General features: G+C 39.9%; 1 protein-coding gene across 3 annotated transcripts in view; it reads right to left on the minus strand.

The window, feature by feature from the left end:
- The window catches only part of ZNF782 (zinc finger protein 782), a 91243-nt gene extending 78596 nt beyond the window's left edge, over positions 1–12647 (minus strand). The window contains exons 1-2 of one of the 3 annotated variants that reach the window (XM_059889506.1): positions 12586–12647; positions 10319–10369 (exon numbers count right to left, since the gene is read on the minus strand). In XM_059889506.1, the coding sequence (XP_059745489.1) occupies positions 10319–10333 (15 nt within the window). In that variant the 5' untranslated portion in view covers positions 10334–10369; positions 12586–12647. Of the gene's footprint in view, positions 1–10318; positions 10370–12194 lie in introns of all 3 variants that reach the window. The other 2 variants (XM_005210417.5, XM_059889505.1) reach the window with 2 other exon arrangements.
- Positions 12648–14822: the final 2175 nt, after the last annotated feature.

Here is a 14822-nt window from a genome sequence, read left to right on the forward strand (position 1 = left end):
GACTGACTAATTTGATCTCCTTGCACTCCAAGGGACTCTCAAGAGTCTTCTCCAGCACCACAAGCCTAAATCAATTCTTCAGTGCTCAGCCTTCTATACAGCCCAACTCTCACATTCGTACATGACTACTGGAAAAACCATAGCTTTGAGTATACAGACCTTTTCTGGCAAACTGATGTCTCTGCTTTTTAATATGCTGTCTAGGTTTGTCATAGGTTTCTTTCCAAGGAGCAAGCGTCTTTTAATTTCATGGCTGCAGTCAGCATCTGCAGTGATTTTTGGAGCCCAAGAAAAGAAAATCTGTCACTGCTTCCACTGTTTCCCCTTCCATTTGCCATGAAGTGATGGGACTGGAGGTTATGATTTTAGTTTTTTGAATGTTGAGTTTCAAGCCAGCTTTTTCACCCTCCACTTTCACCCTTACCATGAGTCTCTTTAGTTCCTCTTCACTTTCTACCATTAGAGTGGTATTGTCTGCATATCTGAGGTTGTTGATATTTCTGGCAATGTTGATTGCAGCTTGGGATTCACCCAGCCTGGAGTTCTTAATGGCTTGGATAACCACAATGGTGTGGTCATTAACCTAGAGCAGGACATCCTGGACTATGAAGTCAAGTGGGCCTTTGGAAGCATTACTACAAACAAAGCTAGTGGAGGTGACAGAATTCCAGCTGAACTATTTCAAATCCTAAAAAATGATGCTGTTAAAGTACTGCACCTAGTATATCAGCAAATTTGGAAATCTCAGCAGTGGCCACAGAACTGGAAAAGGTGTTGTCATTCCCATCCCAAAGAAGAGCAGTGCCAAAGAATGTTCAAACTAACATATAGCTGCACTCATTTCATGTGGTAACAAGGTCATGTTCAAAATCCTTCAAGCTAGGCTTAAGCAAGATGTGATGCTAAATCCAGCCTGTACATCTGTATTTTCTCAGTTCACGTATTGCTGAAGCCTAGCTTGGAGAATAACCGCTTTACAATATAGTGTTGGCTTCTGCCATACAACAACATGAAAGCAGCTGTATGTATACATATGTCCTCACCCTCTTGAACCTCCCCTCCACGCCCCCATCCCATCCAACCTCTCTAGGTTATCACAGACTACTGCATTGAGCTTCCAAAGTTATACAGCAACTTCCCGTTAGCTTTCTATTTTACATATGGTGATGTATATGTTTCAATGCTATTCTCTCGATTTGTCCCTTCCTCCCCTTCCCTCACTGTGTCCTAAATCTGTTCTCTAAGTCTACATTTCAATTCCTGCCTGGCAAATAAATTCATCAGTAGCAGTTTTCTAGATTTCATATATATATGTTAAGGTATATTTTTTACTTTCTCACTTATTTCACTCTGTATAACAAGCTCCAGGTCCATCCACCTCACAAGAACTGACTTAAATGTGTTCCTTTTTATGGCTGAGTAGTATCCCATTGCACATATGTATCACAACTTCTTTCTGCATTCATTTGTCAGTGGACATTTAGGCTGCTTCAGCGTCCTAGCTATTGTAAATAGTGCTGCATTGAACACTGGGATGGGCAGAAGACCTAAACAGACATTTCTCCAAAGAAGACATACAGATGGCCAATGACACCATGATAAGATGCTCAAGACAGCTCATTACTAGAGAAATGAAAATCAAAACTAAAATGAGTATCACTTCACACCAGTCAGAATGGCCATCATTGAAAAATCCCCAAACAATAAATGCAGGAGAGGGTGTGGAGAAAAAGTAACCCTCTTGCACTGCTGGTGGGAATGCAAACTGCTACAGCCACGATGGAGAACAGTATGGAGAGTCCCTAAAAAAACTAGGAATAAAATTACCATATATCTGCTGCTGCTAAGTCACTTCAGTGGTGTCCGACTCTGTGTGACCCCATAGACGGCAGCCCACCAGGCTCCCCCGTCCCTGGGATTCTCCAGGCAAGAATACTGGAGTGGGTTGCCATTTCCTTCTCCAATGCATGAAAGTGAAAAGTAAAGTGAAGTCGCTCAGTTGTGTCCGACTCTTAGCGACCCCATGGACTGCAGCCCACCAGGCTCCTCTGTCCATGGGATTTTCCAGGCAAGAGTACTGGAATGGGTTGCCATTGCCGTCTCCATCCATATATCTAGCAATCCCACTACTGGGCACATATCCTGAGAAAATCATAACTGAAAAAGACCTTTATTATATGGTTCTGAATATTCTTCCTTCTTAATCTCTTCTACTTCTGTTAGGTCCTTACCATACCTGTCCTTTATTATGCCCATTTTTGCATGAAATGTTTCCTTGATGGCTCCAATTTTCTTTAGAGACCTCTAGTCTTCCCCATTTTATTGTTTTTCTCTATTTCTTTGCATTGTTCATTTAAGAAGATGTCCTTATCTCTCCTTGCTATTCTCTGGAACTGTAAATTCAGCTGGATATATCTTTCCCTTTTTCCCTTGCCTTTTGCTTCTCTTTCCTCAGCTATTTGTAAAGCCTCCTCAAATACCACTTTGCCTTCTTATATTTTTTTCTTTGGGATAGTTTTGGTCACTGTAACACTGTACAATTTTATGAACCTCTGTCCACAGTTCTTCAGGTATTCTGTCTACTAAATCTAATCCCCTGAATCTATTCATCACCTCCATTGTATAATCATAAGGAATTTGATTTAGGTCATACCTGAATGGCCTAGTGGTTTTCTCTAATTCCTTCAATTTGAGCCTGAACTTTACAATAAGGAGCTGATGATCTGAGCCACAGTCAGCTCCAGGTCTTATTTTAACTGACTGTATAGAGCTTCTCCACTTTTGCTGCAAAGGACATAATCAATCCGAAATCGGTACTGACCATCTGATGATGTCCATGTGTAGAGTCATCTCTTGCTCTTCCCCAGTAGCATACTAGACACCTTCTGACCTGGGAGGCTCATTTTTGGTGTTGTATCCTTTTGCCTTTTCATACTTTCCATGGGTTCTCCAGGCAAGAATACTGGTGGGCGTTGCCATTTCCTTTCCCAGTGGAACACATTTTGTCAGAACTTGTTATTATGACCTGTCCGTCTTGGGTGGCCCTGCATGGCCACCCATAGCTTCAGTGAGGTATGCAAGCCCCTTCTCCATGATAAGGCTGTGATCTATGATGAGATTATTAAAGCAGTTATCCTCCAATTTAAAAATATGTTAAAAAATAAATAGGAAAAAAACCAATATGCTATTGGCACAAAAACAGACATACAGATTAATGTAACAGGATAGAAAACCCAGAAATAAACCCAAACATTTATGGTCAATTAATCTACAACAAAGGAAGCAAGATTACACAATGGAGAAAACAGAGTCTCTTCTTCAACCAGTGGTACTGGGAAAACTGAACAGCTACATGTAAAATAATGAACTAACTATATAGAAAAATAAATGGATTAAAGTCCTAAATGGAGCGCTGGATAATATAAAAATCCTAGAACAAAATACAGGTGGAACACTCTTTGACATAAGTCGCAGCAACATTTTTCTGGAACTATCTCCTGCAGTAATTTAAATAAAAACAAAAATAAACAAATGGGACCTAAATTGAATGGAACAGCTTCTGCACAGCAAAGGAAACCATAAAAAAATGGAAGACAACCTACACACGGGGAGAAATATCTGCAAATGATGCTACCAACAAGGGATTACTCTCTAAAATACACAAACAGCTCATACAACTAAATAACAAAGAAATCAAGTAACCCAATCAAAAACTGGGCAGAAGACTTAAATGGACCTTTCTCCAAAGAAGACATACAAATGGCTAACAGGCATATGAAAAGATGCTCAGTACCACTAATTATTAGAGAGATGCAAATCAAAAGTACAATGAGGTGTCACCTCACACCAGTCAGAATGGCCATCATCAAAACATTTACCAGTAACAAATGCTGGAGAGTGTGTGGAGAAAAGAAAACCCTCCTACACAGCTGGTGGGAATGTAAATTGGTGCAGTCAGAATGGAGAACATTATGGAAGGTCCTTAAAATAACTAAGAATTGAGTTACCATATGATTCAGCGATCCCACTCCTAAGTATATATCTGGAGAAAACCATACTTTGAAAATATCTGCACCCCAATATTTACCATAGCACTATTTATAATAACCATTCAATATCACAGTAATCCAAGTCTATGCCCCGACCAATAACACTGAAGAGGCTGAAGCTGAACAGTTCTATGAAGACCTACAAGACATTTTAGAACTAACACCCCAAAAAGATGTCCTTTTCATTATAAGGGACTGGAATGCAAAAGTAGGACGTCAAGAACCACCTGGAGTAACAGGTAAATTTGGCCTTGGAGTACAGAATGAAGCAGGGCAAAGAGTTTTGAGTAATAGAGTTTTGCCAAGAGAACGCACTGGTCATAACAAACACCCTCTTCCAACAACACAAGAGAAGACTCTACATGTGGACATCACCAGATGGCCAACACCGAAATCAGATTGATTATATTCTTTGCAACCAAAGATGGAGAAGATCTATACAGTCAGCAAAAACAAGACCGGGAGCTGACTATGGCTCAGATCATGAACTCCTTATTGCCAAATTCAGACTGAAATTGAAGAAAGTAGGGAAAACCACTAGACCATTCAGGTATGACCTAAATCAAATCCCTTATAATTATACAGTGGAAGTGAGAAATAGACTTAAGGGGCTAGATCCGACAGACAGACTGCCTGATGAACTATGGACAGAGGTTCGTGACTTTGTACAGGAGACAGGGATCAAGACCATCCCCAGGAAAAAGAAATGCAAAGAAGCAAAATGGCTGTCTGACGAGGCCTTACAAATAGCTGTGAAAAGAAGAGAAGTTAAAAAGCAAAGGAGAAAAGGAAAGATATACCCATTTGAATGCAGAGTTCCAAAGAATAGCAAGGAGAGATAAGAAAGCCTTCCTCCGCGATCAGTGCAAAGAAATAGAGGAAAATAACAGAATGGGAAAGACTAGAGGTCTCTTCAAGAAAATTAGAGATACCAAGGGAACATTTCATGAAACATGGGCTCGATAAAGCACAGAAATGGTAAGGACCTAACAGGAGAAGATATTAAGAAGAGGTGGCAAGAATACACAGAAGAACTGTACAAAAAAGATCTTCACGACCCAGATAACCACGATGGTGTGATCACTCACCTAGAGCCAGACATCCTGGAATGTGAAGTCAAGTGGCCTTAGGACGCATCACTACAAACAAAGCTAGTGGAGGTGATGGAATTCCAGTTGACCTCTTTCATATCCTAAAAGATGATGTTGTGAAAGCGCTGCACTCAATATGCCAGCAAATTTGGAAAACTCATCAGTGGCCACAGGACTGGAAAAGGTCAGTTTTCATTCCAATCCCAAAGAAAGGCAATGCCAAAGAATGCTCAGACTATTGCACTATTGCACTCATCTCACACACTAGTAAAGTGATTCTCAAAATTCTCCAAGCCAGGCTTCAGCAGTATGTGAGCCATGAACTTCCAGATGTTCAAGCTGGTTTTAGAAAAGGCAGAGGAACCAGAAATCAAATTGCCAACATCCTTTAGATCATCGAGAAAGCAAGAGAGTTCCAGAAAACATCTATTTCTGCTTTTTTGACTATGCCAAAGCCTTGGACTGTGTGGATCACAATAAACTGTGGAAAATTCTGAAAGAGATGGGAATACCAGACCACCTGACCTGCCTCTTGAGAAATCTATATGCAGGTCAGGAAGCAACAGTTAGAACTGGACATGGAACAACAGACTGGCTCCAAATAGGAAAAGGAGTACGTCAAGGCTGTATATTATCACCCTGCTCATTTAACTTATATGCAGAGTACATCATGAGAAACACTGGACTGGAAGAAGCACAAACTGGAATCAATATTGCTGGGAGAAATATCAATAACCTCAGATATGCAGATGACACCACCCTTATGGCAGAAAGTGAAAAAGAACTAAAGAGCCCCTTGATGAAAGTGAAAGAGGAGAGTGAAAAAGTTGGCTTAAAAGTCAACATTCAGAAAACGAAGATCATGGCATCTGGTCCCGTCACTTCATGGCAAATAGATGGGAAACAGTGGAAACAGTGGCTGACTTTATTTTTGGGGGCTTCAAAAATCACTGCAGATGGTGATTGCAGCTATGAAATTAAAAGACACTTATTGCTTGGAAGGGAAGTTATGACCAACCTAGACAGCATATTAAAAAGCAGAGACATTACTTTGTCAACAAAGGTCTGTCTAGTTAAGGCTATGGTTTTTCCAGTAGTCATGTATGGATGTGAGAGTGGAACTATAAAAAAAGCCGAGCACCGAAGAATTGATGCTTTTTAATTGTGGTGTTGGAGAAGACCCTTGAGAGTCCCTTGAGATCCAACCAGTCCATCCTAAAGAAGATCAGTCCTGGCTGTTCATTGGAAGGACTGATGTTGAAGCTGAAACTCCAATACTTTGGCCACTTGATGTGAAGAGCTGACTCATTTTGAAAGACCCTGATGCTGGGAAAGATTGAGGGCAGGAGGAGAAGGGGACGACAGAGGATGAGATGGTTGGATGGCATCACCAACTCAATGGACATGAGTTTGAGTAAACTCCAGGAGTTGGTGATGGACGGGGAGGCCTGGCATGCTGTGGTTCATGGGGTCGTAAAGAGTCGGATACGACTGAGTGACTAAACCGAACTGAATAGATTTATAATAGCCAAGACACAGAAACAACTTAAATGTTCTTCCACAGTAAAATGGATAAAGAAGATATACATATACACAAAAGCAGACATACATGAATACATACAATGGAATAATGTTCAGCCACAAAAAAGAAATTATGCCATTTGCAAAACATGGATGAATCCAGAGATTATCATATTAAGTGAAGTAAGGCATAAAGAGAATGGGACAAATACAGGATATCATTTATATGTAGAATCTAAAAAGATACCAATGAACTTATTTGCAAAAGAGAAATAAACTCAAAGACATAGAAAACAATTTATGGTTACCAAACAGAAAAAGGATGGAGGGATAAAATAGGAGTTTGGGATTAACATATGGACATCACTATATATAAAATAGATAACCAACAAGGACTGACTGTATAGCACAGGAAACTATACTCATTATCTTGTATTAACCTTTAATGGGAAAGAATCTCAAAAAGAATATATACACTGTATATATATATATACATGTATCTGTGTTTGTGTACAAATATGTGTCTGTATATTTGTATAACTGAATCATTTTGCTATACACCTGAAACTAACACAACATTGTAAATCAACTATATTTCAATAAATATTTTTCAAACGCCCAAACAATTCACCAGTTAAAAAATAAAAGTAAAAAGCATGAGCAGAGAAAAAATACAAAAAACTAGGAAAATTGTACAATTTATATTGTCATAAAATGGCTATAAAGCTATGCTGGATATAGTAATTAAAAATTAGCACATCAACAGGAAAATGTTTAAGAAATAAACAGTTCAATAAAAAAGAAATATAGATGAATTACAAACAAAAAAGATGTTCTACTTCACTTATGAGAAGAAGAAAGCTTGTAAAACTAAATTTTAGTTATCATTTTTTAATCACATTTGTAGAAATGCAAAAAGTTTGATGACATACTCTATTTGTAAGGTCATAGAGAAGAAACACACACTCTTAGACTGCTGGCTCTTACCTAAGGTACCTCCAGAATCCCACTACTTCTTGTAAGTAACTCTCTCACGACCATCATCCCTGCTAGGATTACAGAAATAGCTTCCTATATTGTTCCTGCTTTCACTACTACACCACTAGAGCTTATCTTCAAAACACAGACTTTTCTTTTAAACTGTAAAAACTGTAAGTCAGAACTACGATTTTGACTCAAAAGAATAAAAATGAAAACCTTGGGACTTTCCTGGAGACTCAGTGGTTAAGATTTCACGCAGGGGGTGTGGGTTCCATCTCTGGTCAGGGAGCAAAGACCCCACATGCCTCATGGCTAAAAACCCAAAACACAAAACAGGAGCAATACTGTAAGGAATTTAATAAAGACTTGAAAAAAGTGGTCCACATCAAAAAAAAAAAAAAACACAAAACTTAAAAAAAAATGAAAACCCTCTGAATCCCCCAGTGAGAGAGATAATGTGCTCATGAATTGGAAGACTCACTTTGAAGAAGATGCCAATTCTTCTCAAATTGAGCTATATTACAGATTCTATAGAGTCAGTGCAGTCAAAATCAAAATCTCAGCAGGTTTTCCTGAGATCAACAAGCTGATTTTCAAAACTTTCTATAGAGAAGCAAAGAACTTTGAATCTCCAAAACACTCTTTAAAAAAGTAGGAAGACACATGTTATTTATTTCAACAGTTACTGTAAAGAGACACTCATCAAGAAAATGTGGTATTAGCAAAAGGATTTAAGATCATCAGAAATGAACAGAGTCCACAAAGATATAAAAAGTAGACTTGTGGTTCCCAAGTGGGAGCAGAGACAGGGGAGGGAAAGACTGGGAGTTTGGGATTAACAGATGCAAACTATTATATATATGATGGATAAACAACAAGGTCTTACTGTGTAGCACAGGGAACTATATTCTATATCCTGTGATAAACTATAATGGAACAGAATATAAAAAAGAATGTACTAAATATATATATATATACACACACACATATATATTCAACTTAGTCAATTTGTCATGCAGCAGAAATCTGTAAATCAACTATACTTCAATAAAAATATTTAGAAAATAAAAAAAGAAGTAAACAGAATCCAGAAACAGATCCATACGTAGGATGCTAGTTGATTTCCCTCAGAAATGCTAATGCAATTCAATGGAGAAAGCATACTCTTGTCAACAAAGGGTGCTGACAGGAACGTACCCAAAGGTAAAAATCACAAACAAGGCAAGTGTATGTTCTTCTACTCACAATATTTACATTCCACTGCTAGCACAGAATACTAAGACCCTCAGACACAGAAATTCTTAGCTTTAGATTGGGCCTAATAGAACATACTTTGTCCTTTCCTGATTGGCAACAATTATACTGAATAAAATTTTAAAGCTGATCAAAAAGGATACTGCTGATAAAAGAAACAAATACTTAGAAATCCTAAGAGAATACTATAAACAAGCTTATATAAATACATTTAAATAAAAATGAACAATTTTCTATGAAAATGTAATGATGAAAGAAAAAAATACAAATCCACCATAGACTTATGACCAATAAATACTGAAAATCTTCATGCAAAAAGTCTTCATAAGGTCCTAAGTCATAGGTGAGCTTTACAAAACCTACACATAAACACAATTTTCTCATCTACAATATTATTAAAGGAGCAGGAAAATGTCCCATTTCCTTTCATGAGATTATGACCATGCCATGATACCATAATTGGACACAGAAACAAGAAAGTATATGTAGTTCAACTTGTGAATACAAAAATAAACATCCTAAATACAGTACTAGCAAAAAGTCCTAGGAAAACATGTAAGAAGCAACTTACCAAACTTATTAGCAATTAAGGTCTACACGGATTTTAGTACGCTGTTGTTACTGCTGCTAAGTCGCTTCAGTCGTGTCCGACTCTGTGCGACCCCATAGACAGCAGCCCACCAGGCTCCCTCGTCCCTGGGATTCTCCAGGCAAAAACACGAGTGGGCTGCCATTTCCTTCTCCAATGCATGAAAGTGAAGTCGCTCAGTCGTGTCCGACTCTTAGCAACCCCATGGACTGCAGCCTACCAGGTTCCTCCAACCATGGGATGGTCCAGGCAAGAGTACTGGAGTGGGTTGCCATTGCCTTCTCCGTTTAGTACACTAGAAAATCTATTATATTGTTTACAGTATTTATAAAGGAAATAAGCTATAGTTTTTCTCCAATAGATAACAAAATGTGTGTGTGTGTGTGTGTGTGTGTGTTAGTTATTCAGTCGTATCCAACTCTTTGCAATCCCATGGACTGTAACCTGCCAGGATACTCTGTCCATGGAATTCTCCAGGGAACAATACTGGAGTGGGTAGCCATTCCCTTCTCCAGGGGATCTTCTCAACCCAGGGATCAAACCTGGGTCTCCTGCATTTCAGGCAGGTTCTTTAATCAACATAATTTAATATGCATTCATGACTAATGTAAAATCTTAGCAAACTGGTTCCTGGAAGTAACCTACTTACCCTGACAAAGGTTACCTATCAAAGGCTGACAGCAAACATCACAGTGAATAGTAAGACAGTGTATATATTATCCCTCAAGATTGACTTGATCTATTTCTAGTTTTCCTTTTCCATTAATATATGTATGCTTCTTAGACTTATAAATCCAATACAATGCAGAATGGAGAAAGAATAAAGAGCTCACCTGAATTATGTTCATTTTCTGCTTTTGGGAGAGTAGAGAATTGTGGTTCAGCTGAGAGGACAGAAAGAAGATGGATGTCATGAGATTTAACCTGTTGTATAGCTCCCAGATTCACCTCCCCAAATCTCAGCACCCCAGTTGGGGATCATCTTCCTTATTTTCCTCATCTTCCTCTGGGCCTTGAAAAGGCATGAGAGGGATCATGTACAGGTGGCACCACCTCTCTTTGTGTGACTCTGAGATGACCATGAGGATTACATCTGTGGTTTTTTACCAAGTGAATGTAAACTTTTCTCAACTGTTTAAAAATAATACATGTGTCCTTCTAACACAAATAAATAAAAACAAGAGATTTAGTTTAATCAAATACACCAAAGAATAAGACACTATTCTTTCATTAAAACTAACTTAGCAGAAAAATATTCAGTATGAATCATTTATCTATTTTTCTTACTATTAATACTATTATTTACCCCCTGGTATAAACAATCCACAGAAAGCCTAGATAGGATGCTATAAGGCAATAATTTTAAATTGTTTTAGCTGTGATGTATTTGTTAAAAGGCCTTTTTGATAAGATGCTTTTGGTGACTAACCTATGACAGCATCGAGTGCACTGTTCTCCTAATTCTGTCACAAACTGAGTTTCCCTGGACAAATTACTGAACCTTTCAGGTTCAATGTCTTTAAAGTTTTCAAGAGAGTTAAAATAGACGACCTTGGAAAGCCCTTCACATATTATCATCCTGGGATCCTGTGAAGTCAGGATGTCACATGTGATGGACACATGTGACAGCAGCACAGCATCTGTAATAAGTGGGGCCATTCAAGGGGAGGAGAGACAGCATTTCCTTCCTCTGCTGGTTATTTCTTACCCCTAGCCCTTGCCCTTACAAGCTATCCAACAAAATGTCTCTTCCTGAGTAGCCTGCCCCTGGACCACCTCAGCTCACTTTGCTCTTCTCAGCAATGGCCCAAACTCCCCAAGGTCAAGAGTTTGGTGGCTTCTGGAGGTGGCATCATCACCAAGACTGGCTCATTCTGAGCAGGGGGATTAAGAACAGCTTCTGATCTTGCAAATTTAGCATCTACTCCTTTCTAGGCCCAGTCTGTGTCTGCTAGGAGATTCTGGAGCGAGGTCTAAAGTCTTATGCATGCTCTCTTCCAGGTAAGACTCCCTTTTATAGAGACTCCCTGCTTCCAACCTCACAAGGATGGCTTTATTTCAAGGTAAGTGGGATGTGGATCTAAGAAACAAATTCATTTTAGGAGCAAACGCCTAATTCTTGGAATTTATTATAATACTACACGTAAAAGAGAGACTTCCTGACAATGCAGAAGAGGCCAGGGACCGCTGTCTGCCCCAAGTGACAGGAAGAGACAGTAGAATTCCCAGAACACATCTGACACATGGTAGGATTCCATCTACATTCACGTTCCTTGTATTTCTGGAAACTGGGGGCAGGCCACTATATTAAGGGCTGTGAAGGCTACAATGACGGTTTTAGGCTGGTGTGATATTTAGATAAGCCTGAGGTTGTAAGTAAAGCACACTTACTCTCCAATCTGAATTCCCTCACCACTAACTTATGACCTGAGCACATCGTTCCACCACCCTGAGCCTCCCCTTTTGTTAAAGTGGTTGTGAGGTTACATAAAGCCATCCAGTGAAAAAGAATAAAGTGTCTTCCAACTATAATAGCACTGGAACTTATTCAGTGCTCATTATCTGGCACTTGTGTAAATACTTTGCAAGGGATGACTTAGGTCTAAGTTTCAAAACAACGCCATGAAACAGTCATCACTAGTATCATTTTCATGAGAAACTGGACTCTTATCCAGGTTCCTTCTGTAACCCTGCTTCCAGGTGACAGACCTGGCATTTACCCAGGCTCTTCTGGCTCCGTAGTAGGGTTCTCATTGCAGACCCATGGCCATCATCAGCGGTATAAATTCACTCTCTCTCCTGTCGCCGACATGGGCTTTTCCCCCTGTTAGGCTGCAGGCGAGGCCAAATCCAAGGTCCCACACAACCAGGCCTAGACTGAACACCTGCTCTTAACCGGACCAACCCGACCTGCACCCTCGGAGCCCGAGGGCCCGGGTCACTCCTTACTGGCCTTCCCCAGGCTGAGGGCCCGCTCGAGCATGTACACCAGCGTTGGTGGGAGTGCGTGTCAAAGATTTTCCGCTCTCATCCCTAGGCACAAAGGCACCCCCTCCCAGCTGACCCCCCGCCCCCTCGCACTCTCACCCCAGGTGCGCACCCTTCACTTTCCGAGCAGAACCCCACGTAACGACACCGCTCCCCTAGAGTTCAGAGACGAGTGAGGAGGCGGGGCTACGGCTGCACACGCGCTGAAGAAGCCCAGAATGCTCTTCCCAGAGTGCCGCGCGGTGAAACAGACGGATTCAAGACTACATTTCCCATAGACCTCCGCGTCCACAGTTGTGGTCTCTCTGGAGGCTTTTATGCATTTTAGAAAGCAGTAGAGCAGTGTCTTAAAAAGTAACCTGCCCAGAATCTCAAAGATCCTGAAGAGAACAGGTTAAATTTTAACTTAACTGCCAAATGCGACGGGTGGTCTTCTATTGGCTCCCGATTGAAATAGCAGTTTTTTCATAAAAGAGACAGTTTGGGAAACTTGAATATGTGTTCAGTTCAGTCTCTCAGTTGTGTCCTGACTCTGCGACCCCATGGACTGCAGCACGCTAGGCTTCCCTGTCCATCACCAACTCCAGGAGCTTGCTCAAACTCAAGTCCCTTGAATCAGTGATACCATCCAACCATCTCATCCTCTGTCCTCCCTTTCTCCTCCTGCCTTCAATCTTTCCCAGCACCAGGGTCTTTTCAAATGAGTCAGTTCTCTGCATCAGGTGGCCCAAGTATTGGAGCTTCAGCTTCAGCATAAGTCCTTCCAATGAATATTCAGGACTGATTTCCTTTATGATTGACTGGTTTTATCTCCTTGCAGTCCAAGGGACTCTCAAGAGTCTTCTTCAACACCTCAGTTCAAAATCATCAATTCTTTGGTGCTCAGCTTTTTTATAATCCAACTCACATCCATACATGACTACTGGCAAAACCATAGCTTTAAGTATACCGACTTTTGTCAGTAAAGTAATGTCTCTGCTTTTTAATATGCTGTCTAGGTTGTTCATAGCTTTTCTTCCAAGGAGCAAGTATCTTTTAATATCATGGCTACAGTCACCATCTGCAGTGATTTTAGGGCCCAAGAAAATAAAGTCTCTTGCTGTTTCCATTGTTTCCCCATCCATGTGTCATGAAGTGATGGGAACTGATGCCAAGATCTTCATTTTTTGAGTGTTGACTTTTAACCCAGCTTTTTCACTCTCCTTTTTCACCTACATCAAGAGGCTCTTTAGTTCCTCTTCACTTTCTGCCAATAAGGGTGGTGTCATCTGTGTATTTGAGTTTATTGATATTTTCTTCCAGCAATCTTGATTCCAGCTTGTAATTCATCCAGCCCAGCATTTCACATGATGTGCTCTGCCTATAAGTTTAATAAGCAGGGCGACAATGTACAACCTTGACATACGTACTCCTTTCCCAATTTGGAACCAGTCTGTTGTCCCATGTCTGGTTCTAACTGTTGCTTGGAGTCCTGCTTTAATACCTAACATTTATTCCATCACTATGTTTTTCACATTTTTTTTAATACAAAGAAAAGAATAGGCATTCTTTTTCCATCAATGCTCCCATTAAAACTCAAGGTTGCCAAAAGAAGTCAAGACACATTTTGGGAATAAGGCAAATAAGACATTTGAACATTGAGCACAGCGATACTATAAAAGAAAGTATTTGAGACAAACAGAATTTATCTCAGGAAAGGGAAAAGAGGAATTTAAAAAATGATTAATGTATGAAAATGAACACAAGCCAAAATAAGAAAATGATTATCAAGAAAAGCACTGGCAGTTCCATGGTTAAGACTCTGAGCTTCCTTGGTTTGGTTCCCTCGTCAGGTAACTAAGCTCCCACAACAGTGCGGCAAAAACAAAAAACACGTATTTCTCAGAGATGACTCTGCTGCCACCTTAAGTAAACATCCTGGTTTGTTTTTAACCAAATTAGGTACATATGAGAATAATATTATAAGGACATCTTTTAACTAAATTACATATATTGTGCTTGTTAACATCTGCAATATGTTACTATATTAACTAAATAAGAACTAATGTATTAATATATATTAATATTAACTAGATTCTAGTTAATATTAATATAAATCACTAGTAAATATTTGGAGACGGCAATGGCACCCCACTCCAGTACTCTTGCCTGGAAAATCCCATGGATGGAAGGAGTCTGGTAGGCTGCAGTCCATGAGGTCTCTAAGAGTGGGACATGACTAAGCAACTTCACTTTGACTTTTCACTTTCATGCATTGGAAAAGGAAATGGCAATCCACTCTGGTATTCTTGCCTGGAGAATCCCAGGGAGGGGGGAGCCTGGTGGGCTGCCGTCTGTGTGGTCGCACAG

This window comes from Bos taurus, chromosome 8 (genome assembly GCF_002263795.3).
Source record: "Bos taurus isolate L1 Dominette 01449 registration number 42190680 breed Hereford chromosome 8, ARS-UCD2.0, whole genome shotgun sequence".
NCBI lineage: Eukaryota > Metazoa > Chordata > Mammalia > Artiodactyla > Bovidae > Bos > Bos taurus.